Raw genomic sequence first — 16,664 nt, 5'->3', positions numbered from 1 at the left:
CTCAGCAAATACTAGTTAGAGATCTTAAGAAAAGAAAGGTTTGATTTGCAGGGCACATTTTTTTTAAGTAGGTCAGCGGGTGATGCATGTTTGCAGGCCCTGAAGGGGAAAGTTTATGGCTGAACAAAAAGAGGAAGGGAAAAAAAGAGATCTTGGATGGACAGTATGGTATCTTGGGTGGATCAAAAGGACTTTTGGCTCACAAAGAGATGAGCAGAGGGGTTTACAGAATAGGCTGCCATGGTTGCAAACCTCCAATAATGGAGATGTCGTATGAGAAGATATATTACTGTGACTGTTATTTATTGTAGTAATAATAATGGCTTCTCAGTCTTCTTAAAGAATAGATGGAAGTCTCCTGTGAGAGTGAAACTGGAGTCAGAGTTTTCCTGAAAAATATTTTTTGTATGTACAATGTTATGTCTTCATAGTTTTTTCACTTCTCTCAGACAGTAGTTTAAAACTCTAATCTGAATTGCACAAATTAAAACTCTCATGAGCCATGTACAAAATCATAAAATAACCTAGGAAAATCACTAATAAACTTTGTGTACTAAGGTTAATGCTGCAGAAATGCAAAACTATATATCCCCTTCATCACCCTAAATAATACCTAAAATGAAACCTAAATGCTTAAAGATATGAACATTAAAGAACAGCATCTAAAAGCCTTGAGTCAGCTGATGAGAATCTGTTGTTTTGACCTTAAAGAAAGTTCTTACAGTTAAATAAAGCCATCCGCAAGAGTGCAAACAAACCAAACAAAATCTTTCTGTTTTAGGTGTTTTTCTAGAGTATATGGGATCCAGTGCTTTTGTATAGATGGTTAGATTTAAGCACAATTGTAAGAGTTTGCAGGATTTGGGCCTTATAGTGTGTAGCAATGATTGTAGTATCTGAACGAAAGAAAATTAAAAAACAAAAATCCACCTGTATATTTCTGAAAAACAATATATGAAAAACATAAAATGTTAAACTAAATACACTTGATATTTATATATTATCATGTCATAAATTAATATGTAAGGAAAATATATTTGTCATTATGACAGAGGGATAGCTCTGATATATTTGTCATTATGGGGGGAGGGATAGCTCAGTGGTTTGAGCATTGGCCTGCTAAACCCAGGGTTGTGAGTTCAATACCTTGAGGGGGCTTAGGAATCTGGGGCAAAAATTGGTCCTGCTAGTGAAGGCAGCGGGCTGGACTCAACTCAGTGACCTTTCAAGGTCCCTTCCAGTTCTAGGAGATTGGTATATCTCCAATTATTACCTAGAATTTATTTTTTTACAGCACAATATCGATTCAAACATAACCTTTCCTCCAGCATCTATACAAAGGAAATAAAAATCAAATAATAAATAACATGAAACTGTATATGTAAGTTATTTACAGTTGTATATGTAAGTTATTTACAGTGGTATAATTTTGAACCAAACATTGGAAGGGACACATTGCTGGTTGCACAGAAAATATTGTCCCCCTTCACTTTCCCAACTGGCTCTGAGCAGCAGTGCAATGTACGGGTCTATCACACATTTACATTCACTTAGTTTCTATACTAAGTGTGAATGATAGTAATGTTTTATAAAACAAAAATATATAAATAAAAAGTGTCTCTATCCCCACCTGCTCCCCCCAGTGCCAGAGCCTTTGTCTCCTGTGTGTGCGGGGTATGCGCATGCATGTCTCTCTACTATCAGAGAAGTTGATATTCTATGCAATCCTCCTTTTCTCCCCCCTCCTTGATTTAGTCTCTCTCTTGTAATGTGGTGCAGGCTTGTGGAGGGAGGTGTTTAGGAGGAAACGTGTGGCTTCTGACAGTGACACTTATGTATATAAGGCTCAGTTCTACCCTACCATCTAAAAACTGGGTTGACAGTTGTGGGAAGATATGTACTTCTGCATGCCCTAAAATTATACCTTTTTTGGGGGGGGGGGAGTGCTAACAACAACTCTTAAGAGGCTTTTTATATGTTTTTTTTAACAGAAGAGGTGTTTTGTAGACAATATGATTCTGCTAATTACTTCAATTTCGAAGTGTTTAGGGGTTTGGATTGGGTAAGGTATGGAAATATTTCTATAACCTTATATTTGTTAAAATTACAAATCAGTTAAAAACAGACTTCAGCAATCATGGAAAAGTAACTTCTCATTTATAATCCCTAATTGGCTTCAGACTGAAATATTTCTTTAAATAAGTTTTCTTCTAATGTATATGTGTGTTCTTGCCGTTTTTCATGAGTGCTGTGCATTTGGCACTGTATTTTAAATAAATAAAAAACAGAACATAAGAGCACTGAAAGTTTAAAAATAGAACCACTTATGAATTACATGGACACTGATAACATCTGAAAACAGGGAAAGGTGCTGTAGGTCCAACCATTGACAGTGTCCGTTAATTGCTTTCCAAACATGGGCAGAACTCTATATTCTACAGTTGGTGTAGGTAATAATAGTTTATTTAACATTGTTTGCAACAACTGTATTTTAGTTAAGTTCTGTTTGCTGTTGAAACCTGCCATAAGACCAGAGAAGTACTTTCTTTATAGTGCTATTCAAAAATTGTTTTAACAGGCCCTTTTTTTCAATATGTGTCAATCAATGAGAGACATTTGTAAAGACTTAGCTGTTAGAATTTAACTCTTTTCATTCCTTCTCTAATACTTCCTTCCAGGCTGACTCCTCAGTAGAGATTGGGAAAGGCAGCAGAAGAGAAGCCAAACGTTCAAGCTGATAATTCAACAGAACTTTTCTCTGAATTGAGGGCTCAGAGTGGAGCCATCATGAGCGATGTTACCATTGTGAAAGAAGGCTGGGTTCAGAAGAGGGGTAAGTTCCAAATATAAACAGAAAATTCTTCTAAAGTCTAGCATGCTCTCAATAACCATATTTTGCAGCTGGGAATATGAAAAGACTAATACTTTGCTGTAATGTTCTTTCCCAGTTAATAGCAAGTATCCTCTCTCTCTGTTAATGCGACAATCCAGACTACATGGGCACTGACACCTTGATCATGCAAACAGTTAGGCACGTGCTTAGTAGTATATATGTGAGGAGTCCTGCAAAAGTCAATGGGACTATTTGAATGATCAAGCATGTGCTGAACTGGGGCCTATGGGAATAAAGTTACAAATGTTTTCCAAAATAAAGAGCAATTTTGTATTAATTGAATTAAATTTAGCTTTTGGGTTGACTGTTTATAATGTCATTGAGTGATGTCACAGATTGAGGACTGTTAGTGTGCTTGATCTTTGATTTAGAGCTGTGCCATTTGCATTTTTAAGAAACTTTTTTTTATAAAGTTTACTTTTTAACTTTTGCTAATCTGTGAAGAAATATCTCTGTCTTGGAGGTCAGTTTAAAATTATTTTCTTAGTATTAAAATGTGCCCATAGCAAGATTAGGCATTTAGTTGATTGGTAGTGCATGTGAAAACAATGCCTTTAAAAATGTTTAGATGTGCTTCTGTTTAATTTAATCTCAGTAATTTTTTTGTTTTATAAATTAAATTCAGCACACGTATTAGTTAAAGTATAACTGACCATTTAAAGCTGATACTTAGTTTTTTTTTTTGTCTGATCCCTTTTTAAGTAGTTATAACTTAATTGGTAGCTGTTAGCAGTTACAAATTTCATTTTGTAACTAACCCAAAGGAGTCACTTTAGGAGAGGATGGACTGATTTGTCCAAAGCTTAACTTTTCCATCACAAAAATTCTTTTCTGCTCCCATGCTGAATATGTTGTTAAAGATCTTTATTGTGTTGTGTACATGGGTACTAGTGTATGTATGTACGTAACCAGGTTGAGTAGGGTGGGAACTAATTCATGCTTGGGGATATTTAGATCACTCCCAAGTTTTTAGTTATTTGTAGTATCAAAGTGTGTAGTTTTAAAAACGTTTCCTAAGCTTGACTTTGGCGTCTTTGCTCTCTGCCACAGTTTACACAAATCTGTGGCAGCTTCCAGTTAAAATCAAAGCTTACAGCCCATAAGTTCTTTTATCTCACTTGGAAGAAAATACACATTAGAGTAGGGGTTCTCAGACTTCATTGTACCGCACCCCCTTCTAACAACCACAATTATTACATGACCCAGGAGGGGTGACGGAAGCCTGAGTCTGCTCAGGCCCCTGTATCCCAGGTGGTAGGGCCAAAGCCCGAGCCCATCTGCCCACACGGGAAGGGAGGGCAAAGTTAAAGCCCAATGGGTTTAGCCCCAGGTAGGGGGCCTGTAACCTGAACCCTGCTGCCCAGGGTTGAAGCCCAGGGCCCCAGCAAGTTTAAGCCACTTTGGGGTCCTGACCCACAGTTCGAGACCCACTGCATTCGAGTCAAGTGATAGTAAAGAAGACACATAAGTAGTATTGCTCCATGACTTCCTTTTTAATGACTATAGTAAGGTTTCTTAAAAACATTTTTCCTATTTTATATTGTGAGTATTTTCTTATTTACAACAAATGTAATGACTGTTTATCTGGCAAAACTACAGCGCAGATAAAGCACAACTGAAAAAAGTAGCAAGAAGAAAAAACCGAAGAACAGTAAAATAATTTGCTGATAACAGAAACAGTTTTGGCTTCTAATTGTTTAAATACCTTTAGGTTATCCTAGCAGTGATTTTTCAAGAACAAGACCATTTGGAAACTCTTAAGATAAAAGAACATCCTTTTGTTTAAAGTGTCTTAAGGAATCAAATTAAGACTTTGTTTATCCAGTATGAATATGAAACTCAACAGCTTATGCTCACAGTCCTCCAGTTTGTATAAGTAGGGGAGACTACAAAATAAGAATATCTGAATTGGTGCTGAAAGAACTCGGGGAGCTGATATTGGTATAATCAGAAAGAGATCTCTTTCTGTCTGGTTAGGAATACTAGCTTGCTTGGGCTCTTTTGTATTTCAGTATCTGCTTCTTTATAGCATAATTATATGTAAATCAGAGGAGTAACTTCCCTTTATTGGTGGTGTCTCACGTTTGTTTATATATTTTGACCAAGCGGCAACAATGGACTAAAGTATATAGCTAGGCTAATTAAAAAGCTGTAAACTGAATGAGTATTTTTGTATTTGACTCCTTCATTTAGTTCCGTTTCAGAATAAGAGGACTTGCTTTTTACTTGAAGTGGGAAACTAGAAATGTTGGATAGCTGTATCATATGTTATCACCTTTGTAATACTTTGCAACAAGATTTCCCCATGATATATACTGCTATATTTTGGGCATGCCCTTAACTAGACACAGTTCCAAATGAGACTCATCTCTTCTTACTGCAAGAAGGTTGTCTGGATCATGGCTCCATAATCTAGTTAAATCCAAGAATATTGTGTGCTGAATAACCTTTTAATTTTAGCAATGAGATGGGTTGTCTAAATAGCATGGCGTGCAGAGAGAAAGACTGTCATTTGGCATAGTGACCTCATATTTTCATTAAATGTCACTGAAACCAGGAAAAGCTGAAAAAAAAAATCCTAAACCTCCTCCTATACAGTGGTTCTCAAACTCTTTTTTTCGTGGACCACTTGAAAACTGCGGAGGGTCTCGGCGCACCATTTAATCTTTCCAAATGTTTTTTGTACCATTAGCTAGCTATTGTAAAGCGCATTGGATAAAAGCGCTATATAAAAAAAGCTTAATGTTGTTTTATTCTACAGATAAAAGCACACAACTCGTACTTTAATATCAGCAGTCTTACCTTTCTAATGCGATGGATGTGACCTCTCTCCCCCACCACAGCAGCCACAGAGCTGAGGCTGGGAAGGAGGGCCGTCTCTCCCCGGCAGCCGCAGCCCTGGAGGTGGGGAAAGTTGCTTCTGTCTCTGGCCGCTGCAGTCCTGCATGTCCCAAATTCCCCCCACCCCCTCTTTTCACCCCACCGCCCCCTCCCATCTACCCCCTATTTCCCCTCAAGGCCGCCATCTCACCTTACATGTGCGTCTTCTCCAGGATCCAGACACCTAATTAGTGGAGCCACACCTACACGGCTCCACTAATTAGGTGGGTGGCCCTTCATTCTCTTGTGTGCGGCTGCCCAGGTGTGCACCTTAGAGGGAACTATCCGCAGACCACCTGAATGGAGCTTGGACCACAGTTTGAGAACCTCTGATCTTATAGAAACTGTATTCTGGAATGTATAATATGTACTACGGGTAAAGATGTGGTAAACTGAATCTTGTCTAACATGGCATATTTTCAGGTCTGGAACACACAAGATAATTTGTTTGGTTCTCACAGTAATTAATACTTTACATTCTGAATTTCCCTCAGAAATTGGTTGCTTAATGTAGATATTTGCCTTTTTGTTTTGAGAATTTTATTCGTAATATGACTTTAAAGGTAAGTTACTATACGCTTAGGAGGAATGAATTTGACAAGCTGATTGACTGTTAATTACACAGCAGGAAGCCTCCACCATAATTTTTGAAGTCTCATGAACTATGGCATTGAATCTGTAAATGCATGGTATGTTTTTTATTGACTGTTGGGATCAGAAAAGGACTAGGATATGAAAAATGAAATTTAATATTTTACTGAGTATTTAAGAATCTGAAATCAGCAAAAAAAATTATTTCTGGTGATTATTTTTTGAAGCAAGGCCTCTTTAATTGGCATTTTTCTGATAATTTGGTTAATATTTCTTTCCTCTTTTGTAAATAAAGACATTTTGACGGCCTATTTTTTTCCCTTCGTTTTAATTTATTTTGGAACAATGTGAGACTTTTTGTTCTTGTTTAGAGACAGCATAGATAGCGATGCCTATAGTTAGGTGGCCCAGTGCTCTCCATTATGAGACTCTGCTTTCAGTTGCTTGTAACTTCAGCAAACTTCAACCATTTGGACTGAAATTTTCCATGCTGAGTGTTTGTCTCACTTAAATTTTTTTTTGAATATTCCAGTAAAAATGGTTTCTCTCTTCTCAGAACATGTTAGAGAAAAATATGTTTTAGGCCTTGCTTGACATGAGTAATTAGACATGGGTGAGGCCTCATTTCTTGGGAGACAAGGTTAGCGAGGTAAATGGATCAGCCAGGCTGGAAGCAGAATGTCTGTGCTAATTAAGAGAGGTATATAGCAAGTAAGCTAACACAGAATGTTTGCCTAAGGGGGAATATCCAGGGAATCATTTACAATGGACAAGATAAGCCTGAAATGAAAGATGAAGTAAAGATTAAGTCATACACGGACAGTGCATAGACAGAGTATGCTATATAGGGTTTGATTCCTACGAAGTAACCACGCTACCCCCAAAACGTGTAATGCAATGGATAGAAAATGTAATTTGTAAATGTATGTAAAGGAGGTTTCTGTGTAACTTTGGATGTGTGGTATGCCCTGTACCCATCCAGTACTCCTTGAGTCTGATCAACTCAACATAGCTTTGCTGTATGCCAAATAAAAATCTGAGTGACAAAATCTGGAGTTGAACTGAGTTCTCAGAAAGTTCAGGGAAAAGAAGCCTTGGAGGGCATCTCAACATAGTGCTGCTGTGAATGTGTAGCTTTACTGCCAAAGATCGCACCCAGCAGTTTAGCATTGGTATTGGAAGGGTTTAAATGTGAGAAGGTTTCCAGGCACTGAAAGAGTAAGTTAAATCTAAAAAAAGTGGAAGAGGTCTCAGGGAAACCTCAACATAATTTTTTTTTATAGCCATTGAATTGAGAAGCTGTACTGCCTACATTTTCAGGAGCAGGGTCTCAGAAGTTGGGAAGAGGTCATCCTTGTGTCAGGGATGTGCCTTTTGCCGTTTCTGTGATAATTCATCCAAATTAAGTGAACAAAATTGCTGAGCACGCGTAAACTGCAGATACTTTGAGTTTTGAGAGTTATATTCTCCAAAGATTTCTTTTGTACTGAGAATGCTTCATCCCAGGTTTTCAGGGGCTGAGCAGGACTTTTCCTGTATTGCTTGTCCAGTTGCCAAAAACTGGAACTGTGAGTAGGGAGAGACTCTCTCCTCTGCCGTTAATGCTTCCTGTGCCATTGCCCATGCAATGAAGAGGGGAAAGAGGAAACAGCCTGAAAATGAGGAGCTGTGATGAGGAGCTAGGTGGTAATGGGGAGACTGGGATGTGGAAAACTGGGACTGAGGGTGGCTGACGAGCTAGGGCATATGGGGCCTGGGCATGGAGCTGAGGTAGGGAATGTTACAACTGTGGACATGAAGCAGCAGGAGGGGGAGGAACTGGGACAGGAACAGTGATAGGATGGGCGGGCTGGGGCAGAAAGGTCTGTGTAACCACTAGATATACTCCCCTCAGAAATTGGAATAGAACCCAGGATTGCTGATTCTCCGCATTTTTCTGCAGCCAGCAAACAGCTGTGAAACCCAGTGACAAAGTGTGTGCCTTATCTTCCTGTAATGATTGCATGTCACAGGATTTCAGCCTGGACAGGAGCCAGTCTTGCAAAGATGAGAGAACTTTCATATCCCTGATGGATTTCAGCCCTGCCTGGAGAAAATCCCTTCTAATGTGGGGGCAGAATTGATGAGTGCCTGAGGGGACAGAATTGATTTGGGGCAGCATTAATTGCTGTGCAGAGATATTTGCAGGTGCGGGAGTGAGAGCTCCGGAAGTAGGTTATTCTGTTTATTCAAGTGGCAGAGGTCTGTGTTGTGGATCTAGAAGGTCTTCTTCAAGTAGTGTCACTGTGGGTGCTCCACGTCATGTGCACATGCACCTCTTGAGCCTTTGATAGGAGATTGTCTGTTATCTGTGTCCATTCAGCCTGCAAGCACACACTATACAACCTCGTGCTGTGCCTCAAGGTGTAGAGGGCTTCACAGGTAAACCGCCCTCAATTCCTTCTCTACTTCCTTGGCCTGAGATAAAGCTGTAGTTTTTCTGCCTTGTGCATGTCTCAGCATATTTTGTAGTTGTTTACTCAGCTTAGTGTTTATAGTTAAGGCTGTGAGTTTGTCATAGAAGGCACTGATTCCGTAACTTTCCTTGACTTCTGCAGTGGCTGGTGCACCTGGCTCAGGGGAAGCTCAGGCAGACCCTGTGCCAGGTGCACCGGCTGCTGCTGGGGCAGTCTCGGACCCCTGCACCCCCCCCCCCACGCAGCAGAGTTTGGGTGTGAGAGGGGGCAGGAGGTTGGGATATGGGACAGGGTGAGGCGGGCTCTGGATGGTGCTTACCTGGGGGGGCTCCCCAGAAGTGTCAGCATCCCCCTCACTCAGCTCCTAGGTGGAGGCATGGCCAGGCAGCTCTGTGTGCTGCTTCTACCTGCAGGAACCACCCCCGCAGCTCCCACTGGTCGCAGTTCCCAAAGAGGCTGCCCATCAAACCTCTGTTTCGTCTTTGTCTCCAGACGAGGTAATCATGCCTCCACAGTTGAAGGCTGACAATTTTTGTCAATTCCAGGACCTTGAAAAGATGTCCGACACCCTCCAGATATTGTTTGAGCAGGTTAGACTCGTCTCACAAGCTCCTGGACATTTTTCACTTGGCAACACACACTCAGGTTGCTCTACCCATTAATGAAGCATTCCTGGATCTAGCAAAGACTGTGTAGCCAATTCTTGCCATCGTATTGCTAACTTGTAAATAGGCTGTCAAGAAATACGTCCCCACCAGGGACTTAGAATTATTGTGTTCTAATAATTGGAGATATACCAATCTCCTAGAACTGGAAGGGACCTTGAAAGGTCATCTAGTCCAGCCCCCTGCCTTCAGTAGCAGGACCAATTTTTGCCCCAGATCCCTAAGTGGCTTCCTCAAGGATTGAACTCACAACCCTGGGTTTAGCAGGCCAATGCTCAAACCACTGAGCTATCCCTCCCCATCTAATTTCCTGGTGGCGGATGCTGTAAACATGTAGACCAGAAAAGGTTGGACCTTTTTGGATGAAACACCTACTTATCCGTGTCCCTTCAATTTTGGATAAAAAACTATGAGGTGATCATGGCCAAGTATGACTACACGAATTACCTATATTGAATATCTTCCATAGGAACATAGAGAAAACTTCCAGGCCATCATTAAATAGAGTCAGTTATTATCCAGAACCTCTCTCCTAGTGTCCTTGGTTGCCACAGACACTGCTGTTAGATCCATCCTCACAGCATTTGTCATATGCAGGGCATTGTGGCCCCAATTGTCGGGATTCCCAAGAGAGGTTCAAAATACAGTTGAGGACTTCCCATTTGATGGTCAGAAGCTCTTCCGAGAACTATGGATGAGTCCCTGCACATGCTGAAGGACATCCGGGGCTATACTGAGGTCTTTGGGTATACACACCCCACAAACAAGTTTAGATTTAGTAAGTCTCAGATTGCTCAGAGATCATGCCTGGCTCAGTTATCTGGTTTTGACAAAATCACTGAATCTGCTAGAAAAAGAAAGAGATCCCAGAGGAAAAGAGGTTCCCATCCTCCTTCAGCCAGTACCCAGTCATAATCAAAACAGCAATTTTGGCACATTGGTCGAGGGCTTGATGACTTCCTCACTCTAGTTTGCAAATTGCAACCCTTTGCCCACCTCCCCACTTTTAGAGACTGCCTTTCCCATTTCCAACAGGTCTGGCAGTGTATAACAGACAAGTGGGTAATGGAGGTTATAACATAGGGCTACATCTTGCACTTTATGCCTCTCATTCCTTTTCAAGGACCCCTCTCAGAAGACTATACTGAGTGAAGAAGTACGAGCCCTCCTTTGTTTAGTAGGAATAGGGACAGTCTCATTTCCTCACGGGAGGAAAGTTTTACTCAAAGTATTTTCTCATGCCAAAGAACAAAGGGTGGAGGCTGATCTTAGATCTAAGACAACTGAACAACTTTGTAAATGCACAGAAGTTCTGGATGGTGACTCTAGCAGCGGTAATGCCTTCTCTAGCGATATGAGATTGTTTTTTGGCCCTCGATCTACAGGATGCCTGTTTCCATGTAGTGATACATCCTGCACACAAGAGATATCTGCACTTCACCGTTGGCCAGCATCATTTTTAATACCGGGTACTTCCCTTCGGCCTCTCTTTGACCCCATGGTATATTCTAAGGTTTTAGTGGTAGTAACTGCTTACTTTCTGGAAGCAATCTTAGTCTTCTGTATCTCAATGACTGGCTACTCAAGGGCCAATCCTACAAAGAAGTACTAACTTCCATCTAGACAGTTCTCTCCCTCTTCCCAGAGTTGGGTCTGCAGCTGAACATAAAGCAGTCCAAGTTAGCCCCTGTACAGAGAATACAATTTATAGGGGGGATAGTTGGATTTTTTTGGCAGCCAGGGCCTGCCTTCCCTGATTCATAGACAGATTCATAACTTTGTTGAATCTGGTCAGGACAATTCAAGGAAGCCCCTGTAGTACAGTAAGGAACTGTTTGCAGCTCCTGGATTATATGGGAGCTTGCACCTTTGTGACTGAGCATGCAAGATTACACCTCTGCCACTTTTCAGGGCTGGTTCAGGAGGACCTGTTTCTTAACCGGAGGTGGCTTGGACAAACAGGTTATAGTTCCCCTCTAGGTGAAGAAGTCCCTGGGTTGGTGGAAATATCAACACAATTTCTGCCTAGGTGTTCCTTTCATCTGCCCAGCTCCAAAAATAACTGAGACAATGGATGCATCACTGTTAAGGTGGGAAGCACACCTGTACACACTCACACAACTCAGGCAGATGCTCACCTCAGAAAAGTAGTCTCCTTATCGACTTGCTGGAACTCAGGGTAGTCAAAAATGCTTGCCTTCAGTTCCTGCCCCTTATCAAGGGCAAATCAGTTAGAATCATTACTGACAATGTGGCTTGCATGTTCTAGATCAACAAACAGGGAGGAGCAAGTGCACTGAAGATAAAAATTTATGGAACTGGTGTATAGACCATCAGATTCAGACCTCAGCTGTTTACCTTACTGGAGTCCAGAATGTCACAGCCAATAGGCTCAGCAGGCACTTCTCCCAGGACTCTGAATGGGTGTTGGACTCTCAGTTCCTTCATGAGATATGCCAGAGGTGAGGACTTCTATAGGTGGACCTATTTGTCACTTCTAGTATCAGAAAATGCTCCTTACTCTGCTTAAGAGGATGAGTAGGTTATCTCTTTGAGAGACACCTTTCTACTTCCTGTTCTATGCATTCCCTCCCACACCTCTTGTTCATCACTCTTAGAATTAGATCAGGCAAAACAGGACCAGGATTATCCTCATAGTACTGACCTGGCCAAGGCAAGCATAGTATCCTTACCTGTTTTACTTATTTGTCCAATCGGTGCTCAAGCTTTCGACAGTTCCTCTTCTTCTCTCAGAGGATGTGGATCATGTTCTTCACCCCAACATGGGATCCTCCACCTCCAAGCATGGTTCCTAGGTGGTTCATGGGATTAGAATCCACCTGCTGAACAGAAGTACAAGTATTACTAAACACTATAGGGGAGTTAATTCAAATTACTTACCTTAGAGATGGAAGAGATTCAACCACTAGTGTCACCATCACCACCTTGTGCATGAACCTTTTCTGCCTTCAGCCATCTTGGATTATCTGATGGATTAAAAAAAATTGGGTTTATCAATTAGCTTGATTAAGGTTCATCTTGCTGTGATATCAGCTTTTCATTCCTCTTCTGTTTTTGTGCATTCTATCTCCTTGAGATTTATTAAGAGTCTGGGGACTCTCTACCCCAGGTTAAGGATCCTATTCTGCCTTGGGAATCTCAGCTTGGTATTTAGATACCTTATGGGACTCTATTTGAATTTGTGGCTTCCTGCTCCTAGCTTCACTTTTCTATGAAGACAGCCTTTCTAGTAGCTATCACATCAGCCTGCAGGGTTGGAGAAGTTGGAGACTTGATGGCAGACACCTCCCCCCCTTTACAATATTTTCAAGAACATGGTCTCCCTACGACCAGGTGCTGTCAGATTTCCTTCTTAATCAGCCTATTCATCTATGGATATTTTTTCCTAAACCACATCAATCTCATTGGAAGACTTCCCTTCATATATAAGATATATAATTGGCATTGGCCTTTTATCTGGATAGGACCCAGCAGTTTTGGAAATTATCTAGACTTTTGCCTCCATCTCAGAAATATAGAGTTCACAGTCTCTTCACAGAGACTGCTGAGATGGATCTCTGGGGGTATTACTGTTTGCTATGGTTCAGTTGATGTGTTGCCTCCCCAGCCGATTATAGCACACTCTATCAGATCTTAAGCAACTTTCACAGCATTACTCAAAAACATTCCAGTGCCTGAGATATGCTACATGGGCTTCAGTGCATACCTTTTCTAAACACTGTGCGACTTGATTCACAGCGTCAGATCTGATGCTGCACTTGTTTTTTCTGTACTGTCTTCAGTCTTGGACTTGATTTAGAAGCTCCCTTCTCCCTTTGAGGATACTGCTCAGAAATGGAGCACCGTAGGAACGCTATTTGAAGAACAAAAGGTTATTCAGGTTGTAACTGGTTCTTTGAGATGTATGTCCCTCTGGGTGCTCCACTACCTACCTTTTCCCTGTACTTCGGACTATTCTTGTTGAACATTGGATAAAGAAGGTACTGAGGGAGGTTCACCCATGCAGCCTTATATATGCTCGGAGTGTGGCACTACGTGGCATAGAGCACATGTGTGGGCCGAAAAGACACTAATGGAAAATCTCTGGGGGCTCAAGAGGCACATTTGCACCTGAACTGGAGCACCTATAGGGACAGACATCTTGAAGAATCAGTTATTGCACAAGGCTAGTAACCTTTTTTTTAACTCTACTGATGTGAGTATATATAGTTCCACAGGATCAAATTTTTGTTTTTTTCAGTTTGATTTTTTTTTTAAATCTAGGAAATTGCATATAAAAAAAACTATGTTAAGTCTGTAAAATCAAGCAGTCAAAAATTAGAAATGCCAGAATTAAGGTTACTAAATTATAGACTAGCCCAGGGATCGGCAACCTTTGGCACACGGCCCATCAGGGAAATCTGCTGGTGGGCCGGGACGGTTTGTTTACCTGCAGCGTCTGTAGGTTCAGCTGATTGCAGCTCCCACTGGCTGCGGTTCTCCGTTCCAGGCTAATGGGGGCTGCGGGAAGCGGCGGCCATCCCGACCCACCAGCAGATTTCCCTGACGGGCAGTGTGCCAAAGGTTGCCGATCCCTGGACTAGTCTGTTAGTGTAGATCTGCACTGTTTACTGTAAATGAACTCTCATTTTGGCACTCCGAGTAGATGATGCTTATGAAAATATAATCACTTATTTTTTCCCTGATCAGAGACATGGAGACAACAAGCAAGAGGGAAGAAAACCAAGGGGTAGCCAAGCCTGAGAAGCTCCACAGAGCCCAGTGGAGCATCTGAGTCCCACAAAGTGGGAGCAGAGCCTAAGGAGCTCTGTGAGGCATCCAAGATCCTCCAAAAGAGGAGCCAACCCAAGCAGAGCATGCATGATTCTATTTTGAACATTTGGAGAATCTAGTGTGAGTGGCATCTCACTTTTGCAACTTAAGTATGCTTTCTGATCAGCCAAGAGGGTGATTGGAAAGATACTCCATTTTATTTAGACTTCCCTGCCTGAAACTTTATCATGAATGAGTCAAAATAGTACGGCACTTATTACCAAAGTTAGTTACCAAATTCCATTTGAATCAGACCTCCCTTAATTTTAATTTGGCTATAGTGCCCAGAGAACAAAAAGGAAAACCTGTCAATTCTGTGTGTGAAGGAGAGCACTAACAATATACCCTTGAATTATGTTTGAGGATAAGAGGTCATATGTTTTGGTTGCTCTTTTTGAAGGCTCTGAGAAAAGATTGGTTACATCTAATGAATCTGTTTCTCTTGGCTCAGGAGATTATAGCTTTTATCTGTTTTTGTTCCTCAATAGCTCTCTATATATTTTGCGACTGTGAGAGCATATGCTTGTTCTCTGAAATTGTGTAACACGGTCAGACTGGAATAGCTACTTACTTTCTCCAGACATTGTGGAATTCATCTCAGATGGAAAATTTTGAAAATTTCAGTCAAATTAAAGAAGTTTCCCAAACTTTTCAAAGATCAGTCCCCATTCAAGAAAGCAAAACGAGTTGTGCCTTCTCTCCCTCCCCAGTTCTGCCATGTGTTGCTAAAGGTTTACCCATCTTCATTTATATGTCTTCTGCACTTTTGAAAATGCTGATTTAAAGGAAACTACCTGATAATTGTGGTGGTAGGTACTGCAGTTGAATTCTGAGTAACTCTGGTTGGTCCAAAGGGATTTATGGAGAATTGAAACTGTTCTCTAAGCACTCCAGATCTAACCCAGATACTCAACACACTGAGTAACTTATAGTTTAAGTGCAGCATATCCTCTCTATCCTATTATGAGGTTTATCCTCTCTCTCAAAGTAGTGTCACTTCACAAATAAACCCAATGTTGCAAACTGTTGGAAACTTATTGCAAATGATGTTGCCTTTGCTGTGGGAAGTTACTTGATGGAAAAACTTCAGTCTTCCCAGGACTTGGGGAAAACCAAATGAGTGAGAGACTTTCCCCTCTGCCCCACAATGCCCTGTAATTTAGGGAAAGAGCACTAAACTGGAAGCACAGAAACTTGAGTTCTAGTCCTTCCTCTTCTGTTGACTGCTGTTAATATTTCTGTGTTCCTCATAACTCTTATTATGAGTCAAGGCCACGTACTGGTACCTTGGGAAGTAACTTGTGTCCATCCATTCCAAGATAAGATAATGAGACCTGTCAGAAGGTTACTTTAGTCAGAGCTGGGAATAGAAACAGGCTTATAATACAGCTCTTACCTGCTTTACCCCCACAGCTTTTCAGAAGGAACTTGCTAAATTAGGTACTTTTGTAATTCATACTAACAGTGTGGCTCTGTCACTCTCTAGTGGCTAAACCACAACCAGAAGTTTATTATTCAACTGCTGCCTCCATGCTGTGATTTCTGGTCCTACAGCTCAATGGGTCCCAGGTTCATTTCCTGCAGACTATGCAATCAGGGTGTGTTACATTTCCCAGCAGTGTCTGTAACTCAGAGACAGTTTAATCACAGAGCCAGGAATAGAAACCAATAATCCTTCATGCCTTATGTTCCAGTGCTGTTTGACAACTACCTGTGCAAGCCATTGGTAATGTGTGTTGTCTCCCTGCCTGGGTGATCTGGACACAGGATAACAGCTTTCTTTCCCTCCATCATTTACTCCTGTACCTGAAATGGAAGAGGTTTGGACTAGATATGAAGTTTCTGGATCCAAGCCCTGATCCTGGAATAATTTTTTAAATGATTTTATATTGCAAAATACTTCGGAAGTGATTTGGATAATGTGTTAATATTTGATTTCCATTTTTTAGTGTTTGTGTTTTGGTTACGCTGAACTGTCCTTTTAAGTGGCAGACTGAGGGCTTGCACTACACAGAGGTTTTTTACACCAAATTAACTGTATCAGCTAAAAAAACAGCACATTTAACAGGCACAATCAATAGTGTGGGTGCAATTATATCAGTATAGAAGTGTGTGGTGGTATATAGTCTGTTCAGATAAATTTACCTGAAAGTTAGTTAGCTGAAGTATTAACTTGACCCTGTCTGTACCCTCCAATAGTCATAATAACTGGTTAATTGCAACTTAATTTCTTCAGGTATAACTCATTCACAAGCTTTTATTTAATTTAAGTATATGGAAAGTTTTAAGAGTCTCTATTATCCCATTATTAAAACATATTTGGGACAAAAACAACAAAAAAAACCC

General features: G+C 41.0%; 1 protein-coding gene across 2 annotated transcripts in view; it reads left to right on the top strand.

Moving 5' to 3' along the window:
* The first annotated feature begins 2,682 nt into the window (after positions 1 to 2,682).
* Positions 2,683 to 16,664, top strand: part of AKT3 (AKT serine/threonine kinase 3) — a 265,481-nt gene continuing 251,499 nt past the window's right edge. For both annotated transcript variants that reach the window (XM_045008484.1, XM_045008483.1), the window contains exon 1: positions 2,683 to 2,833. In XM_045008484.1, coding sequence (XP_044864419.1) covers positions 2,788 to 2,833 — 46 coding nt within the window. In that variant the 5' untranslated portion in view covers positions 2,683 to 2,787. The remainder of the gene's footprint in view (positions 2,834 to 16,664) is intronic.

Source organism: Mauremys mutica, chromosome 3 (assembly GCF_020497125.1).
Source record: "Mauremys mutica isolate MM-2020 ecotype Southern chromosome 3, ASM2049712v1, whole genome shotgun sequence".
In the NCBI taxonomy this organism is placed as follows: domain Eukaryota; kingdom Metazoa; phylum Chordata; order Testudines; family Geoemydidae; genus Mauremys; species Mauremys mutica.
This window is presented reverse-complemented; position numbering and strand designations above follow the sequence as displayed.